Source organism: Scyliorhinus torazame, chromosome 10, assembly GCF_047496885.1.
Source record: "Scyliorhinus torazame isolate Kashiwa2021f chromosome 10, sScyTor2.1, whole genome shotgun sequence".
Classification (NCBI taxonomy): domain Eukaryota; kingdom Metazoa; phylum Chordata; class Chondrichthyes; order Carcharhiniformes; family Scyliorhinidae; genus Scyliorhinus; species Scyliorhinus torazame.
Genome location: NC_092716.1, coordinates 3,083,196 through 3,103,327, shown reverse-complemented (window position 1 = coordinate 3,103,327; position 20,132 = coordinate 3,083,196). Strand labels below are relative to the sequence as shown.

Sequence of the window (20,132 nt, the reverse complement as noted above, 5' to 3'; positions counted from 1 at the left end):
CAGCCGAAGACACAGGTGGCAATATAGTGCAATTAAAATTAGGGATGCACAAGAGGCCAGAATTAGAGGAGCCCAGAGATCTGGAAACATCGTGGGCTATAGAAGGTTACAGAGATAGGGATAGGTGAGGGCATGGAGGGTGAGAATTTTAAAGTCAAGGCATTGCCAGAACAGAAGTAGATCAGCGAACATTGCAGCGATAGGGAAGCTGGACTGGATGCGAGTTAGTCAATCAAATTGCTCAACACGTCAACAACTCTGCCACCCTTACAAACTGGCAGAAAATAATACTGTCAACCTGCGATGTAGAGGGATTCACACTCTATACTGAGCATTATCCCTCTGCAGCACAACATTACACTGTTCCCTAAACCCATGTCCAGCCTCCGTGTGTCAGAATGGCAATGCCAGCAGGTTCTATCGCCACAAGCACAAAATGCAGGCTGACGTGCCCAGGACAGCACTGACGGAGCGTCGCACTGTCGAAGGAGATAACACATTAAAAACCCCATCTGCTCCCTCAGGTTAATGTAAATGATCACATGGCCATTCTGTGAAGGAGCGGCGAGTTCTCTCCCATGTACTGGAAAATATTCACCCCTCAATTATCATTAAAACTGGTCACTTGGTCATTAACACGTTGCAGTTTGTGGAATCTTACTGAGCAGAAACTGACCGTTAAGTTTTCCACATCACAGCAGTGACTGTACTTCGAAAATACAGCATTGGCTGTAAAGCACTTTGGGAAATCCTACTGTGGTGAATGGTTCTATAGAAATACAAGCTCATTATTTTGTTAGACTGGAGAGGTCTGGTGCATTTCAGATAAACTTTGCTGCTTTTTGCTGAGAATCCCTGTACCTTGCAGAGCATCCTCTCCGAGCAGCTCTCGTCTCTGTGTTGCATTCAGCTGGTGCCGGCCCTTTGGTCCCACCTCGGTGCGGAGTTGGCCCTCTGATGCCCCGAGTGCCTGTGCCATTGCGGTGCTGACTGTCCCTGGTGCCACGACCGGTCGGAAGTAGTGAACAGGCCTGTAGTCCCTTGGCAGTTCAGGAGGGCCGTAAACCTGACACAATGGGAAAGGTGTTAGACTGAGAGTTTGTGATAAACCTCCTCCCGGGTGACCACACAGGCTCCTTGCTCTGTTGTAGCTCTGGGAGCACAGCGTTCATTTTTAAAAATTCATTAACGGGATGTGGGCGTCGCTGGTAGGACCAGCAGTTATTGCCCATCCTTAATTGCCCTTCAGGAGGTGGTGGTGGGCTGCCTTCTTGAACCGCTGCAGTCCCTGACGTGTAGGTACACCCACAGTGCTGTTAGGAAGGGAGTTCCAGGCTGTTGCCCCAGTGACAGTGAAGTAAGGCCGATATATTTCCAAGTCAGGGTGGGGAACCTCCAGGTGGTGGGGTTCCCAGGTATCTGCTGCTCTTGTCCTTCTAGATGATACTGGTCGTGGTTTGGAAGGTGCTGTCTAAGGAACCTTGGTGAGTTTCTGCAGGGCATCTTGTAGATGGTGCACACAGCTGCTGCTGTGCGTCCGTGGTGGAGAGTTTGAATGTTTGTGGAAGAGGTGCCAATACAATGCACAGAAAGCCAATGCTTTACTGGGAATTCAGTCCACAACACAGTTAATGTTCTGAAACATTAACGTAGATGCAATCAGCAACCACACTAATCATAGAATTACAGAATCAGAGAATTATACAGAAAGATGCCATTCACTCCACTCGTGTCAGTGCTGACTCTGAGGGAATTATTGAACTATTCCCACTCCCACAGCACTTTCCCAGAAAATGTCTCTTTGTCAAGTATTTCTCCAATTTCCTTTTGAAAGTTACTGTTGAATCTGCTTCCATCACTCTTTCAGGCAGTGAACCCCATATCACAACAACTCACTGTGTAAAAACATTTCTCCTCATCTCCCCTGGTCAATTACTTTAAATTTGTGCCTCCCAGGGCAGCACGGTGGCGCAGTGGTTAGCACTGCAGCCTCACGGCGCCGAGGTCCCAGGTTCGATCCCGGCTCTGGGTCACTGTCCGTGTGGAGTTTGCACATTCTCCCCGTGTTTGCGTGGGTTTCGCCCCCACAACCCAAAGATGTGCAGGGGAGGTGGATTGGCCACGCTAAATTGCCCCTTAATTGGAAGAAATGAATTGGGCACTCTAAATTTAAAAAAATAAAATTTGCGCCTTCTGGTCATGAATGGATCTTCAATCCTAGCCCGACCCAACACAATGGGGGAAGGGGAGAACAAGCCTGGGTAGCTTCTTGTGGGTCTATCGACAGGTCCAGAATGAGAAATACAGGTGGAGTGGGGACCTTATTCTGTATACCTGCCTCTGCTCGGTGGGTTTTTGTTTGTGTTTGTGTGGGTCCTGGAGAGGAAACATGGGTGCCGCCAATCCGGCAGCAACCTCAGAGAGGATATATGGCCTTGGGTGAGGGTAGAACTGCCTTGGTATTCCCCCAGTGCAGAAGATCGAGGGGTGATCAAATCAAGGTGTTTACAATGATGCAAGGATTTGATACAGTAGATAGACAGAAACTATTCACATGCTCAGGGTATCAGGACATGTGGAGCAAAGGTGGGCAGGTGGACTGGGCCAATCAGCCATGGTCCAACTGAACGGGTGAGCAGCTCGAGGGGCTGAATGGTCAATCCTGTAGCACCAGCAGCCTAAACAATTCGCCTTTAAACTGTGCCACACTTCAGGAAGCTGTGCCAGATTGATGTCAGCAACTGCTCTTTACCTTACTGTCTACATTTAGAGAAAATGCTGCTGGTGTCTCTATTACTTAATGCAACAAAGGGATTAATACATATTTGACTCGGTTATATTATTTACTCTTCACTCGCCTATCTTATATAACTAAAATAGAGTTCCTTTTGAGGAGGATGGCCCAATATTGAAGAGCTATAACAGCATTTAATACCCCAGGAACTGAAAAACATCCAACAAATAAAGAGATTTGCAGAATAGAGGGGTGGGACATTTGATCTGCTTTTCTCAGAGGGTGAATCACAAAAGAGGACATGGTGTAGTCACAGTTCACCATTACAATCCCTGGCTCCCAGAACCCTTTCCCTAAATATTTGACAGAAACTGGTACTTCTCAGATCACAGAGGAAAACATCCTGAAAACATGCTCAGAATTGACCCCAAGCTAATGTCAGTGTCGGCAGAAATGACACAAGAAAAGCAAGGGCGAGAGTCATGGCCTGTTAGCGCCAAGTTAATGAGTTACATGTAGCACAGGAACAGGCCATTCAACCCAACTGGTCCATGCTGTGGTTTATGCTTCACCGAGCCTCTTCCCATTCTTAGTAGATGCTTCTTTATCTTTCCCCTTTTGTGCTCATTTACATATACACCAATGCTTATTCACTTCAGCCACTCCCTGTGGGAGTCAGTTCCAATATCTCATCACTCTCTGGGTTTCTCCTGAATTCCCAATTAGATTTATTAGTGACGATCTTACACATTGTTCCCTAGTTCAGGCCTTGTCCATTTCCCTTGTCTGGTTTGTTACAGCAAACACAAGCACACTGAAAGCAGACCAAGCAATAAAGTAACTACCTTTTTGGGTTTAGTCGACTTGGATCTTAAAGAGAAGCCCTCCAACACTTTTCCGATATATCCCATCTGAGGCTCCAAACCTGTAACATGCAAAGTCGAGTTTACATTAACTCCTCAGGGTCTCCATGTGCCCCAGAGCATCCTGCAGCAAGTCTCCCTTCCCCACGCTGCATGCTCCATGTGCCCCAGAGCATCCTGCAGCAAGTCTCCCTTCCCCACGCTGCATGCTCCATGTGCCCCAGAGCATCCTGCAGCAAGTCTCCCTTCCCCACGCTGCATGCTCCATGTGCCCCAGAGCATCCTGCAGCAAGTCTCCCTTCCCCACGCTGCATGCAGTCACCTTTTGCTTTCTTCTTGTACTGCTGTGGCGCTGTCCAGCCATACAGCCCATCATCTGGCTCTTCCTCTCTCAGCACCGTGTCATACTGTGACAATGTATCCCTGGTATAAATATCATCATCCTCCTCCTCAAGAGCACCCACACCGAATGCCTTTCAAATAAATAAAAATAACATGACTTCAGTGTAGCATTCCAAAGCCTGATCTGCCTGTGGCTTTGCCAGGATTTCAGACAGTTACAAATAGGTGGAAATGAATTTAAAGTACCTTACCCAGCTCCGGGAAAATTAGTCACTGTGAATCTATCTGGACCCCTGTAAGTGATCAAACCTGAGAGATTCTACGCCGCTTAGAACATACGAACATAAGATCTAGGAGCAGGAATTGGCAATTCAGCCCCTCGAGCCTGCTCCACTATTCAATACAATCATGGCTGCTCACCTCTCGGCCTCATCGCCACCTTCCTGTCCACTGCCCGTGACCCTTCATCCCACTACTAACTAAAAACTTATCTATCTCCTCTCTAAATGTGGTCCACTCTGGGGTAGTGAATTCCACAGATTCACGGCCCTCTGAATGAAGTTATTTCTCCTCCTTTCTGCTTTAATTCTGCCACCCCTTAGCCTAAAACTATGGCCTCTCGCTCCTGAATGTCCAACAAGGGAAAACATTCCCTCTCTGTCTACCCTGTCAATCCCCTTTAGCATCTTTTATACCTCAACCAGATCGCGTCTCATTCTTCAAAACTCCAGCGAGTATCGGCCTAAACTGCTCGATCTCTCTTCATAAGACAAGTCCCTCATCACTGGAATCAACTTGGCGAACCTCCTCTGAACTGCCTCTAATGCAACTACATCCCTCCTCAAATAAGGGGATCCAAACTCTGCACATTACTCCAGGTGCGGTCTCACCAACACCTTGTACAGTTGCAGCAACACTTCCCTACTTTTATACTCTATCCCTTTAGCTATAAAGGCCAAAATTCAATTTGCCTTCCTTATTACCTGCTGTACCTGCACACTAGTTTTCTGATATTCATGCACAAGGACAACCAGATCCCTCTGCACTGAAGCATTTTGATGTTTCGCTCCATTTAGATAATAAGTTGCCTTTTCATCCTTCCAACCAAAATGCACGTATCCACATTAAACACCATCAGCCACATTTGACCCACCCATCAATATCCATTTGCAAATTTCTTATTTCCTCACTGCAACTTACTGCCCCATCTCAACTGCAAATCTGGCTCTAGAAACTTCTATCCCTGTATCCAAGTCATTAATATAGATTGTAAATAGGTTGGGCCCCCGGGGACTGAACCCTGTGGTACCCCAGTAGTTACACCTTGCCAACCAGAAAAAGACCCATTTATCCCCACTCTCTGCTTTCTGTTAGTTAGCCAATCCTCTATCCAAACTAATATATTAGCCCCAACTCCATCGGATCTTACCTTGTGTATTAATCGTTTGTGCGGCACCTTATCAAAGGCCTTCTGGAAGTCCAGATATACAACATCTACAGAACCTCCATTATCCACCTCGCTTGTTCCATCTTCGAAGAACTCCAGCAAATTAGTCAAACATGATTTACTCTTCATAAAACATTGCGTTCTGACTTTCCAAATGTCCTGTTATTACTTCCTTAATAAGGTATTCCAACAGTTTCACAATGACAGATGTTAAACAAACATGTCTTTAGTTCCCTACTTTCTGCCTTTCTCCCTTTCTGAACAGGGGCGTTGCATTAGCATGTTTCCAATAATTTGGAAGATTATAACAAATGCCTCCAGTGTCTCTGCTGCCACTTCCTTCAAGATCCTACTATGTAGGCCATCAGGCCTGGGGGCTTGTCTGCCTTCAATCCCAATAGCTTGCTCAGTAGTTTTTCCTTAGTCCCCTTTTTTCAACAACCTCCACAATACCGGTTACTATTGGGATGGTTCTAGTGTCCTCCACGGTGATAACCGAGGCAAAATATTAGTTTAGTGTTTCTGCCTTTATTAACTCCCCAGTCTCGTTCTCGAAGAGGCCAACATTGACTTTAGCATTTCTTTCATAGTTTACCTTTGCTCTTTTTATTATATTTTAGTAACCCTTTGTTGGTCTTGAAAAGTTTCCAAATTTTCCAGCCTGTCACTGACCTTTGCAATATGATTTGCCTTAGTTTGTATCTTTAAGTTACTTTAACTTCCTTACTCAGCCACGGCTGCATTTTCCCCTCTTACAATCTTTCTACCTCACTGCAATATATTTGAATTGGAAGGAATTGAATATCTGAAGTATCTGCCACTGTTCATCACTGTCTGAGCTTTTAGCCTTTCTGCCCAGTCCATTGGGGCAAAATCTGCCCTCATGAAAATCGCATATTGTCACAAGTAGGCTTCAAATGAAGTTACTGTGAAAAGGCCCTAGTCACCACATTCCGGCGCCTGTTCGGGGAGGCTGGTACGGGAATGCCGATGTAATAACCTTGGTTTAACTCCAGAAGACAAGTTTATTGTCCTCAAACTGAATTTGAAATTCAAGCATGCAATCACCACTCGCCCTTTAAGGATTCTGTACTGCAAGATCATTCATTAATTCCATTTTATTACACAATACCAAATCCAGAATAGTCTGCTTCTTGGTTGGAACCACAACATATTGAAACAGTCTCTAATGAACTCTCCCTCGAGGATACCCTTGCCAATTTGATTAATCCAGTTTATATGCCTATTAAAATCACCCACGATTGTTGTACTTTTCTTCCAAGCTCCCAGCATTTCCTGGTTTATACTGTGTCCGACTGCGGAACTCCACTCCCACCAGGGACTTCTTTCCTTTGCTATTTCTTATTTCTACCAAGACTGATTCCACGTCTTCTTGAGTGTCTTATCATTTCTCACTACAGCACTGGTCCCTTCCTTTTCTAACAAAGCTACACCACCTTCTCTTCCTTTTTGGCTATCCTTCCAAAACAATGAGCACCCTTGGATATTAAACTCCTAGACCTGGTCTCCTTTGAACAAAATGATCAGGGGGTTGGATAGGGTGGACAGTGAGAGCCTTCTCCCGCGGATGGAAATGGCTGGCACGAGGGGACATAACTTTAAACTGAGGGGTAATAGATATAGGACAGAGGTCAGAGGTAGGTTCTTTACGCAAAGAGTAGTGAGGCCGTGGAATGCCCTACCTGCTACAGTAGTGAACTCGCCAACATTGAGGGCATTTAAAAGTTTATTGGATAAACATATGGATGATAATGGCATAGTGTAGGTTAGATGGCTTTTGTTTCGATGCAACATCGTGGGCCGAAGGGCCTGTACTGCGCTGTATTGTTCTATGTTCTATGTTCTATGAACCTGGATTCCTTATTTGACCCGGAGCTGAGGATCCAAATCTAGATCCTCTCCTTCATCAAGGCTGCTTACTTCCACCTCCCTCCCCAACATTGTCCATTTCCACAGAGCCTTATCCCATTTCCTGAAACCCGCACTCGTGCTTCTGTCATCAACAAATTTGTCTCAGCCAATGCTCTACTACCAGCTTCCCATTCTTTATTAACCTGACCTCATCCAAAACTCTGCTTTCGTGTCCTAACTCACACCGTGTCTTGCTTACCCATCATCCCAGCGCTCACTGACCTCCACAGGCTCCCAGTTCACCAATACCTCAAGTTTAAAATTCTCATTCTTGTCTTCAGATCCCTCTGTAGCCTGACCCCTTCTTAACTCTGTGACCCCCTCCAACCCCAACTCTCTGCGGTTTCTGCACTCGTCCGACTCTGCTCCCTTGTGCATCCCCATTTCTTTCGGTCCACCACAGGTGGTTATGCGTTCACTCTTTAGGAGCTTCTTTCACTTCTCTTAAAAGCCGGCTGTGTTCATAGGTTCACCTGCCCAGTGATGCCAAGTTTTCTCCCCTTGCCAGATTGCACATCGCCCAGTAGGCTGCTGGACCTGTCGGAGTCTGTGTTGAACATGGTAATGGAGTCCTCTCTTGCCACTCCGTACAAAGCCCTGCTGGGATCAATTCCACTGTACCCAAGTCCGTGCCTGTCATCCTTTGGTGTGAAGTCCATCATCATCACGTCTTTTGGTGCAAAGGTGACATTTTCAGGCTGATACTCATCCTCTTCCTCCTGGAAGGGAAATCAGAGTCAACACTTGTGTTTCCCTTTGAATTACATTGAGGTCTTGACATTATGACATGATGTTAAAGATCAGGAGAATTTTGGTACAAAATGCTTCTGAATGTTTAAGAACAGAGGAACAGGAGGAGGCCATTCAGCCCCTCGAACATATTCCATCTTTCAATCAGATCATGGCTAAACTGCATCTTAATTGTATTTAACACCCTTGGTTTGCTGGCCTCAATACCCTTGCATGTTAGTTTTGAAATTTTCAATGAACATCAGCTTTATCCGCTCTCTGGGAGGGATTCCCATTCCCCTTTGTCTGACAAAGTGCTTCCAGACATCAGCTCTGAATGACCCAGCTCTGAATATTAACGGTTCTGCCCCTTATTCTAGAATCTCCAGCAGAGAAAATAAGTTTCTCTCCATCTACACTTTCAAATCATGCAATAATTTTAAACAACTCAATTGGGCCAGCCCATTACCTTGCACACTCAAGTGTCTGCACCCTTCCTGAGAATCTGATCCTTTTTGGTTACAGCACCATCCAGGTGACTCTGCATTGCACCCCCTCCAGGACCGATATATTGATCCTCAGCTGCGATGCCCAGAACAGAATTCCAGGTGGGCCCTAACCACAGCTTTGTAGAACTGCAACTTCACTTCCGCCCCTTTTTATTCCAGTCTCCCAAGATAAGGCCAACATCCCGTTAACCCCAAATTATTCTTTGTACCTTTCCTCTAGCTTTTAGTGATTTCTGCACTTGGGCCTCTCAACATCTCGGCTCCCCCACAGTTCTTAACCTCTCACCATTTAGATAATAATCTGATTGATCTTTCGCAGGTCAAAAGTGGATGAATTTACACTTCTCCACATTGAACATACATTAAGATGACACAGCGGAAGAAGGAATGAAATGTGAAACTATTAAAAACGGGGAGCCATGAAGTTTAGACACATACCTCCGATCCATCCAAACCTTCATCAGGCAAGGAACACCCATACACCTTCACACCTGTACCTGAGTGCAAACAAAACAGAAACAGCAAGTGAGGATGTGTCCTACCTCAGTTCTGGCTATGTTCTATGTATTACATGGGAAGATGCTTGCATGTTCAGTCAGTAACTGGACAACAGATGACTGGGGACCCAGGGTGTTCACTGGGCCTGTGCCAAGCTACATAGTTCAGCCCAGGCTGCAGTGCTACAATAAGACCATAAGAAATAGGAACAGGATCAGGCCATTCAGCCCCTCGAACCTGCTCTGCTATCCAATAGGATCATGGCTGATCCGACATTCCTCACATCCACTTTCCTTCCCTTTCCCGGTAATCCTCGATTCCCTGACTGATCAAGAATCTATCTCAGCCTTAAATATACGCATGGACTCTGCCCCCACAGCTCTATGTAGCAAAGAGCTCCAAACACTCTCAATCCTCTGGGAAAAGAAATTCCTCCTCGTCTCAGTCTGAAACTGGCACCGCTTCATTCTGAGACTCTGCCCTTGGGTCCTAGACTCTCCCACGAGGGGAAACATCCTCTCAGCATTTACCCTGTCAGCCCCTTCAGAATCCGACATGTTTCAATGAGATCACCTCTCATTCTTCTAAATTCCATTGGGTCGAGTCTCAGCCTGTTTAACCTTTGCTCATAAGACAATCCCTCCATTCGGGGATCATCCCAGTGAACCCTCTCTGAACCGACTCCAATGAAATAATGGGCGTGATTTAACGGTCACGCTGCACTGGAAAAGCAGGAAGACCCGCTCCCGGGATCTACCCGGCTCGCAACACCTCGTGAGATCTAACGCAAACTCACGTGACGCTGCGATGTAAATCTCAACCATTGTGACATGGCCAAGGTGCCCAGGTGGCACTGCTAGCTGGCAAGGGGCACTGCCAAGGTGCCATGTTGGCACTGCCAAGGTGCCCAGGTGGCACTGCTAGCTGGCAAGGGGCACTGCCAATGTGCCATGTTGGCACTGCCAAGGTGCCCGGGTGGCACTGCTAGCTGGCAAGGGGCACTGCCAAGGTGCCATGTTGGAACTGCCAAGGTGCCAAGCTGGCATTTTGTACACCGATGCGATCGGACTGGAGGTGCCCTGCATGGGTGTTGGGAGGTTGCAGGGGAGAGGGGAGCGGGAATCCCCCCATAGTGCGTTGGGGCTTGAGGGGGGTGGTCTCATCGAGGGCCTCAGAGATCGGGACGCCATTTTCAAGCGGAGCTCCTCTTATCAAACCCAAGTGGCGTTTTATAGCTTTAAGTTCCTCGGCACTGCGAGCGCCGGGAAACACACGGCTAAACACACTCACTCTGGGACTTTGTTCCCATCTAGTGGCCACATTTGGAGTACTGTGTACAGTTCTGGTTGCCTCATTTTAGGAAGGATGTGGAAGCTTTGGAAAAGGTGCAAAGAAGATTTACCAGGATGTTGCCTGGAATGGAGAGTAGGTCTTACGAGGAAAGGTTGAGGGTGCTAGGCCTTTTCTCATTAGAGCGGAGAAGGATGAGGGGCGACTTGATAGAGGTTTATAAGATGATCAGGGGAATAGATAGAGTAGACAGTCAGATACTTTTTCCCCGGGTGGAACACACCATTACAAGGGGACATAAATTTAAGGTGGAAGATATAGGAGGGATATCAGAGGTAGGTTCTTTACCCAGAGAGTAGTGGGGGCATGGAATGCACTGCCTGTGGAAGTAGTTGAGTCGGAAACATTAGGGACCTTCAAGCAGCTATTGGATAGGTACATGGATTACGGTAAAATGATATAGTGTAGATTTATTTGTTCTTAAGGGCAGCACGGTAGCATTGTGGATAGCACAATTGCTTCACAGCTCCATGGTCCCAGGTTCGATTCCGGCTTGGGTCATTGTCTGTGCGGAGTCTGCACGTCCTCCCCGTGTCTGCGTGGGTTTCCTCCGGGTGCTCCGGTTTCCTCCCACAGTCCAAAGATGTGCGGGTTAGGTGAATTGGCCAATGATAAATTGCCCTTAATGTCCAAATTGCCCTTGGTGTTGGGTGGAGGTGTTGAGTTTGGGTAGGGTGCTCTTTCCAAGAGCCGGTGCAGACTCAAAGGGCCGAATGGCCTCCTTCTGCACTGTAAATTCAATGATAATCTATGATTAATCTCGGACAAAGGTTTGGCACAACATCGTGGGCCGAAGGGCCGGTTCTGTGCTGTATTTCTATGTTCTAGTAAAATCGTGCCCAAGATCTTTCCTGAAATAAGGGGACCAAAACTGCTCACAGTACTCCAGGTGTGGTCTCACCAGTATCTTGTACAGTTGCCGTGAGAAACATTAATGGGGCTAAAGGCAGATACGTCCCTGGCCCTGAGGGTTTGCATCCTAGGATTCTAAAAGAAGTAGCTGCAGAGGTAGTGGATGCATTGGTTGCAATTTTCCAAAAATCCTTGGACTCTGGAAAAGTGCCGGAGAATTGGAAAACTGCCAATGTGACACCCTGTTCAAAAAGCGAGGGAGACAAAAAGCGGGTAACTATTGCCCGATTAGCCTAACGTCTGTTGTTGGAAAATGTTGGAATCAATTATTAAGGAATAGCACATTTGGAAAATCATAATCTAATCGAGCAGAGTCAGCGTGGGTTCGTGAAAGGGAAATCGCGTCTGACTAATTTATTAGAGTTTTTTGAGGACGTCTCAACCAGAGTGGATAGAGGGGAACCAGTAGATGTGTCCCACTTCACAGACTTCAACACGGAATCTAGGCTGACACTCCCAGTGCAGCAAGAGGAAATGTTGCACTCTTGCAGGAACTGCCTTTGGATGAGACATTAAAAGGCGGCCCCAATTGAACTGAACTTAAAACTCCCATGGCAGCATACTGCAGAACAGGAGACGTCCCCCTGTATCCTGGTCAATATTTATCCCTCAATCAACATTGCTAAAACAGATAATCTGGTGAATGTCACATTGCTATTTATTGGATCTTGCTGTGCATAAAATGGGTGCCACATTTACAACAATTGAACAGTGCTTATACTTCGAAGAGTACTTGTTTTGGCTGTAAAGCTCAAGAACATTCAGAGGTTGTGAAAAGTGCTACGGAAATGCAACTTCTTTTTCATTTTTTTACTTTGAGTTCTGGAACCAGACTGAAAACGAGCAGTGATATTGGGATATTTCTCACCACATTGTTGTCTCCGAGGCCTCCTCTTCACACGTGGTCCAAGACCTTGTCCTTCTTTCCAGCCCATTTTCCGCAGTAACTGCACACCGATTGTTATCCTGGGTGAGAGGTTAGACATATAATTCAATCATTTGGTAACCATTAGCCAGGTGATGGCAGTGTCAGCGAGACTGAACCGTTGATCACTGCAGACCAGAGGTTAGTCAGTCTGCGAGCAGGAGGAGGACATCACTCCCCTGCTGGCTCTCCAGCTCTCTGCCCTGCTGCAATGGACCATCCTCCAGTGCTGTTCCAGCTCGAGAACTTTCAAACATAAATCACTCAGACCTCAGCTGCAGAGGAACATGCCGAATGTCAGTGATGTGGGCTTTTCTGATCAAGCTTTACAGTCACCCCTTGGGGGACACATTGAGTGACCAAGAGACATCCTGCACCCCCCACCCCCACAATAAACACAAATGATCCCCACAGACACATCGGGAAGGTCAGGGAGACTTCACAGGAACACAAGAAACAGAAGCAGGAGTCGGCCACCAGCCCTTCCCGCCTGCCCTGCCATTCAATACGATTCTGGCTGCTCAGTGGTGGCCTCGCCCCCTGACCTGCGCCGGCCTCGCCCCCTGACCTGGGCCGGCCTCGCCCCCTGACCTGGGCCGGCCTCGCCCCCTGACCTGGGCCGGCCTCGCCCCCTGACCTGGGCCGGCCTCGCCCCCTGACCAGGGCCGGCCTCGCCCCCTGACCAGGGCCGGCCTCGCCCCCTGACCAGGGCCGGCCTCGCCCCCTGACCAGGGCCGGCCTCGCCCCCTGACCTGGGCCGGCCTCGCCCCCTGACCTGGGCCGGCCTCGCCCCCTGACCAGGGCCGGCCTCGCCCCCTGACCAGGGCCGGCCTCGCCCCCTGACCAGGGCCGGCCTCGCCCCCTGACCAGGGCCGGCCTCGCCCCCTGACCTGGGCCGGCCTCGCCCCCTGACCTGGGCCGGCCTCGCCCCCTGACCTGGGCCGGCCTCGCCCCCTGACCTGGGCCGGCCTCGCCCCCTGACCAGGGCCGGCCTCGCCCCCTGACCAGGGCCGGCCTCGCCCCCTGACCAGGGCCGGCCTCGCCCCCTGACCAGGGCCGGCCTCGCCCCCTGACCAGGGCCGGCCTCGCCCCCTGACCAGAACCGGCCACACCCCCTGCTCTGGACCCCCTGCTCTGGGCCATTTCGCCCGAGCCCTCTATTCCTCGATCTATCAAATATTTATCCACCTCCACTTTAAACACTTCTAATGATCCAGCCTCCACCTCCCTCCGGGACAGAGAATTCCAGAGATTCCCCTCCCTCCGGGACAGAGAATTCCAGAGATTGGATTGGATTTGTTTATTGTCACGTGTACCGAGGTACAGTGAAAAGTATTTTTCTGCGAGCAGCTCAACAGATCATTAAGTACGTGAAAAGAAAAGGGAATAAAAGAAAATACATAATAGGGCAACACAACATATACAATGTAACTACATAAGCACCGGCATCGGATGAAGCATACAGGGTGTAGTGTTAATGAGGTCAGTCCATAAGAGGGTCATTTAGGAGTCTGGTGACAGTGGGGAAGAAGCTGTTTTTGAGTCTGTTCGTGCGTGTTCTCAGACTTCTGTATCTCCTGCCCGATGGAAGAAGTGGGAAGAGTGAATAAACCGGGTGGGAGGGATCTTTGATTATGATTCCCCACCCTCCGGGACAGAGAATTCCAGAGAGTCCCCACCCTCCGGGACAGAGAATTCCAGAGATTCCCCTCCCTCCGGGACAGAGAATTCCAGAGATTCCCCACCCTCCGGGGCAGAGAATTCCAGAGATTCCCCACCCTCCGGGACAGAGAATTCCAGAGATTCCCCACCCTCCGGGATAGAGAATTCCAGAGATTCCCCACCCTCCGGGGCAGAGAATTCCAGAGATTCACCTCCCTCCGGGACAGAGAATTCCAGAGATTCCCCACCCTCCGGGATAGAGAATTCCAGAGATTCCCCACCCTCCGGGACAGAGAATTACAGAGATTCCCCACACTCCGGGACAGAGAATTCCAGAGATTCCCCTCCCTCCGGGGCAGAGAATTCCAGAGATTCCCCACCCTCCGGGACAGAGAATTCCAGAGATTCCCCATGCTCCGGGGATGAGAATTCCTGAGGTTCCTCACCCTCCGGGATAGAGAATTCCAGAGATTCCCCTCCCTCCGGGACAGAGAATTCCAGAGATTCCCCTCCCTCCGCGGATGGGAATTCCAGAGATTCCCCACCCTCTGTGAGAACAAATCTTTACGCACCTCAGTTTTAAGTGACCGGTCCTTCATCTTGTAACTATGTCCCTTGTTCGAGACTCTCCCACTGGTGAAAACATCTCATCATCTATCTGTCAGCCCCCTCAGGATCTTATGTTTGAATAAGGTCACCCCTCACTCTTCGAAACGGCAAGGAATACAGACCCAGACTATTTAGTCTCTCGTTAGGACAACCTGCTCATCCCAGGAATTAGCCTGGTGAATCTCCTTTGAACTGTCTCCTTTTTTAGGTACGGGAACCAAACTGTACGCAGTATTCCAGGTGATGCCCCACCTGTACAATTGTAACAAAACCTCCCTATTTTTAAACTCCAACTCCTTTGCAATAAAGGCCAAAATGCCGTTTGCTGCCTTGACTACTTGTGGACCTGCCTGCTAGCTTTTTGTGATTCATGCACTAGAACACCTCGATCCCTCTGCACTTCACTCACCTGCAGTCTCTCCATCAAGACAATAACTGCCTTTTGATTCCTCCTACCAAAGTGCATGGCCTCACACTTAACCCTAACCCTCCATTTAAGGGATATGGAGTATGTGAAGTTAGGTCACAGATCAGCTTTGGTTTCATTGAACAGTGGTACAGGTTTTAGAGTTTAAATGGTCTCATTCTGTTCCTATTTCTTCCTTTCGATGTCCTCTGCTGCCAGATAGGGAAAGGGGAAATCAAACATGGTTCCTGCTCCTGATCACTGTTTGGTAATGTCTGCTGCAAAGTTAGCCCATGTGGGTGTTGGGAGACAAAAGTATCCTCTCCAAAATAACCCTCAATTTCACCCATCTCATGGGTGCGCACAGAAAACAGAATAACCTTACAATTCAGCCAGCAGAGAGCAGCAGTCACTTCATGGAACCAGGGGCAAAAGCTGAAACATAGAATTTACAGTGCAGAAGGAGGCCATTCGGCCCATCGAGTATGCACCAGCCCTTGGAAAGAGCACCCTACCCAAGCCCACACCTCTACCCTAGCCCCGTAACCCCACCGAACCTTTTTAATCATCAAGGGCAATTTATCATGGCCAATCCACCTAACCTGCACATCTTTGGACTGTGGGAGGAAGCCGGAGCACCCGGAGGAAACCCACGCAGACACGGGGAGAAAGTGACCCAAGACAGGAATCGAACCTGGGACCCTGGAGCTGTGAAGCAACTTGTGCTAACCACTGTGCTACCGTGCAGCCCACTAAACCCAATGAAGGGAACAAACCGAAGAGCAAAGTAACAAATATCTGACCATTGGTGTCTTAAATTATTCACTCTTTTTATGCTCTCAATACTCATCCTTCCTGCTCACCTTTTTTGAATCAGCACTTTGTCACTGTCAATGTGTAAGCTCACGATAACTAACTGTAATGATCTGTGTCTAACGTGAGGATTCAGCTTTCCGGCATTTACATCATGACCTGTGTATCTCTCTCTCTCTCTCTCTCTCTCTGCCTCGGGGAGCAAATGCTTACACTCTCCCCACCCCACACAAATGTATAACAACAATCCATTTGTACCGATGTATTTGAATCTTACAATTGTCATAAAGGCTGTGGTTATTTGTATTGTACGTGAATTGTATAGAAATAAACAGATAAATAAAAGAAAGAAAGTTCTCTCCCTCATGATGAAATGTTTAGTTTGGGCAGGTGCTTTAATCATGTGGCTGTCACCCAGACAGGAAACTTAGTTTTATATCTACTCCAGCGTCCCCACACACCCCAGGCCTCCGAACCTCCCCATTGCCACACACAACTGGACTGTCTGCAGTTTGACCGTTTATCTAACCGCAGTGACCTCTTCACCAGACAGACAGAGCCTCTGCTGTATGGACAGTTAATTCAGTGTGGCAGCATGCTCAAGGCTAGTACAGTCTGGCATTCAACAGTAACGCCCTCCCCTAATCACTCCCTCTCTCACTTTGCTGGAGAAATCATGTCATCCAAGATAGTGGCCCCAGGAATGGGAGCAGCCACGCTTGCCAAAGCTCGTGACTTCTCCCGGATCTTGTCTTTAGCCTTTGAGGCAAAGTCATCTGTTGTTGTTATTCCTTTTGGCGCAATTCCATGCTCCTTCAGATCCTGAAAAAAAATTAATAAAAATCATAGAATCTTGCACCACACAAAAAGGTCAATCAGCCCCATCATTCCTGCGTCAGCTCTCTGAAAGATCTATCCAACCAGCCCCATCATTCCTGCATCAGCTCTGAAAGATCTATCCAACCAGCCCCATCATTCCAGTGTCAGCTCTCTGAAAGATCTATCCAACCAGCCCCATCATTCCTGCGTCAGCTCTGAAAGATCTATCCAATCAGCCCCATCATTCCTGCGTCAGCTCTGAAAGATCTATCCAACCAGCCCCATCATTCCTGCGTCAGCTCTCTGAAAGATCTATCCAACCAGCCCCATCATTCCAGTGTCAGCTCTCTGAAAGATCTATCCAACCAGCCCCATCATTCCTGCGTCAGCTCTGAAAGATCTATCCAACCAGCCCCATCATTCCTGCGTCAGCTCTGAAAGATCTATCCAATCAGCCCCATCATTCCAGCGTCAGCTCTGAAAGATCTATCCAACCAGCCCCATCATTCCTGCGTCAGCTCTCTGAAAGATCTATCCAATCAGCCCCATCATTCCAGCGTCAGCTCTCTGAAAGATCTATCCAATCAGCCCCATCATTCCTGCGTCAGCTCTGAAAGATCTATCCAATCAGCCCCATCATTCCTGCGTCAGCTCTGAAAGATCTATCCAATCAGCCCCATCATTCCTGCGTCAGCTCTCTGAAAGATCTATCCAACCAGCCCCATCATTCCTGCGTCAGCTCTGAAAGATCTATCCAACCAGCCCCATCATTCCTGCGTCAGCTCTGAAAGATCTATCCAACCAGCCCCATCATTCCTGCGTCAGCTCTGAAAGATCTATCCAACCAGCCCCATCATTCCAGCGTCAGCTCTCTGAAAGATCTATCCAACCAGCCCCATCATTCCTGCGTCAGCTCTGAAAGATCTATCCAACCAGCCCCATCATTCCTGCGTCAGCTCTGAAAGATCTATCCAACCAGCCCCATCATTCCAGTGTCAGCTCTGAAATATCTATCCAACCAGCCCCATCATTCCTGCGTCAGCTCTCTGAAAGATCTATCCAATCAGCCCCATCATTCCTGCGTCAGCTCTCTGAAAGATCTATCCAACCAGCCCCATCATTCCTGCGTCAGCTCTCTGAAAGATCTATCCAACCAGCCCCATCATTCCAGTGTCAGCTCTGAAAGATCTATCCAACCAGCCCCATCATTCCTGCGTCAGCTCTCTGAAAGATCTATCCAACCAGCCCCATCATTCCTGCGTCAGCTCTCTGAAAGATCTATCCAACCAGCCCCATCATTCCTGCGTCAGCTCTCTGAAAGATCTATCCAATCAGCCCCATCATTCCAGTGTCAGCTCTCTGAAAGATCTATCCAACCAGCCCCATCATTCCTGCGTCAGCTCTCTGAAAGATCTATCCAATCAGCCCCATCATTCCAGTGTCAGCTCTCTGAAAGATCTATCCAACCAGCCCCATCATTCCTGCGTCAGCTCTGAAAGATCTATCCAACCAGCCCCATCATTCCTGCGTCAGCTCTGAAAGATCTATCCAACCAGCCCCATCATTCCTGCGTCAGCTCTGAAAGATCTATCCAATCAGCCCCATCATTCCTGCGTCAGCTCTGAAAGATCTATCCAATCAGCCCCATCATTCCTGCGTCAGCTCTGAAAGATCTATCCAACCAGCCCCATCATTCCTGCGTCAGCTCTGAAAGATCTATCCAATCAGCCCCATCATTCCTGCGTCAGCTCTCTGAAAGATCTATCCAACCAGCCCCATCATTCCTGCGTCAGCTCTCTGAAAGATCTATCCAACCAGCCCCATCATTCCTGCGTCAGCTCTGAAAGATCTATCCAACCAGCCCCATCATTCCTGCGTCAGCTCTCTGAAAGATCTATCCAACCAGCCCCATCATTCCAGCGTCAGCTCTGAAAGATCTATCCAACCAGCCCCATCATTCCTGCGTCAGCTCTGAAAGATCTATCCAACCAGCCCCATCATTCCAGTGTCAGCTCTCTGAAAGATCTATCCAACCAGCCCCATCATTCCTGCGTCAGCTCTGAAAGATCTATCCAACCAGCCCCATCATTCCTGCGTCAGCTCTCTGAAAGATCTATCCAACCAGCCCCATCATTCCAGCGTCAGCTCTGAAAGATCTATCCAACCAGCCCCATCATTCCTGCGTCAGCTCTGAAAGATCTATCCAACCAGCCCCATCATTCCAGTGCCAGCTCTCTGAAAGATCTATCCAACCAGCCCCATCATTCCTGCGTCAGCTCTGAAAGATCTATCCAACCAGCCCCATCATTCCAGTGTCAGCTCTGAAAGATCTATCCAACCAGCCCCATCATTCCAGCGTCAGCTCTGAAAGATCTATCCAACCAGCCCCATCATTCCTGCGTCAGCTCTCTGAAAGATCTATCCAACCAGCCCCATCATTCCTGCGTCAGCTCTGAAAGATCTATCCAACCAGCCCCATCATTCCAGTGTCAGCTCTCTGAAAGATCTATCCAACCAGCCCCATCATTCCTGCGTCAGCTCTGAAAGATCTATCCAACCAGCCCCATCATTCCAGTGTCAGCTCTGAAAGATCTATCCAACCAGCCCCATCATTCCTGCGTCAGCTCTGAAAGATCTATCCAACCAGCCGCATCATTCCTGCATCAGCTCTCTGAAAGATCTATCCAACCAGCCCCATCATTCCAGCGTCAGCTCTCTGAAAGATCTATCCAATCAGCCCCATCATTCCTGCGTCAGCTCTCTGAAAGATCTATCCAATTAGACCCATCATTCCTGCGTCAGCTCTGAAAGATCTATCCAACCAGCCCCATCATTCCTGCGTCAGCTCTCTGAAAGATCTATCCAACCAGCCCCATCATTCCTGCGTCAGCTCTCTGAAAGATCTATCCAACCAGCCCCATCATTCCTGCGTCAGCTCTGAAAGATCTATCCAACCAGCCCCATCATTCCTGCGTCAGCTCTGAAAGATCTATCCAACCAGCCCCATCATTCCTGCGTCAGCTCTCTGAAAGATCTATCCAACCAGCCCCATCATTCCTGCGTCAGCTCTCTGAAAGATCTATCCAACCAGCCCCATCATTCCTGCGTCAGCTCTCTGAAAGATCTATCCAATTAGACCCATCATTCCTGCGTCAGCTCTGAAAGATCTATCCAACCAGCCCCATCATTCCAGCGTCAGCTCTCTGAAAGATCTATCCAACCAGCCCCATCATTCCTGCGTCAGCTCTGAAAGATCTATCCAACCAGCCCCATCATTCCTGCGTCAGCTCTGAAAGATCTATCCAACCAGCCCCATCATTCCAGTGTCAGCTCTCTGAAAGATCTATCCAACCAGCCCCATCATTCCTGCGTCAGCTCTCTGAAAGATCTATCCAACCAGCCCCATCATTCCAGTGTCAGCTCTGAAAGATCTATCCAATCAGCCCCATCATTCCTGCGTCAGCTCTCTGAAAGATCTATCCAACCAGCCCCATCATTCCAGCGTCAGCTCTCTGAAAGATCTATCCAATCAGCCCCATCATTCCTGCGTCAGCTCTGAAAGATCTATCCAACCAGCCCCAT

The 20,132-nt window shown here is 48.5% G+C and overlaps 1 protein-coding gene across 1 annotated transcript in view; it reads right to left on the bottom strand.

The window, feature by feature from the left end:
- The window catches only part of gpatch1 (G patch domain containing 1), an 89,626-nt gene that overhangs the window by 47,566 nt on the left and 21,928 nt on the right, over nt 1-20,132 (bottom strand). Inside the window, exons 4-10 of the mRNA XM_072517753.1 lie at nt 16,393-16,553; nt 12,185-12,282; nt 8,995-9,053; nt 7,792-8,037; nt 3,920-4,070; nt 3,580-3,659; nt 862-1,066 (exon numbers count right to left, since the gene is read on the bottom strand). Coding sequence (XP_072373854.1) covers nt 862-1,066; nt 3,580-3,659; nt 3,920-4,070; nt 7,792-8,037; nt 8,995-9,053; nt 12,185-12,282; nt 16,393-16,553 — 1,000 coding nt within the window. The remainder of the gene's footprint in view (nt 1-861; nt 1,067-3,579; nt 3,660-3,919; nt 4,071-7,791; nt 8,038-8,994; nt 9,054-12,184; nt 12,283-16,392; nt 16,554-20,132) is intronic.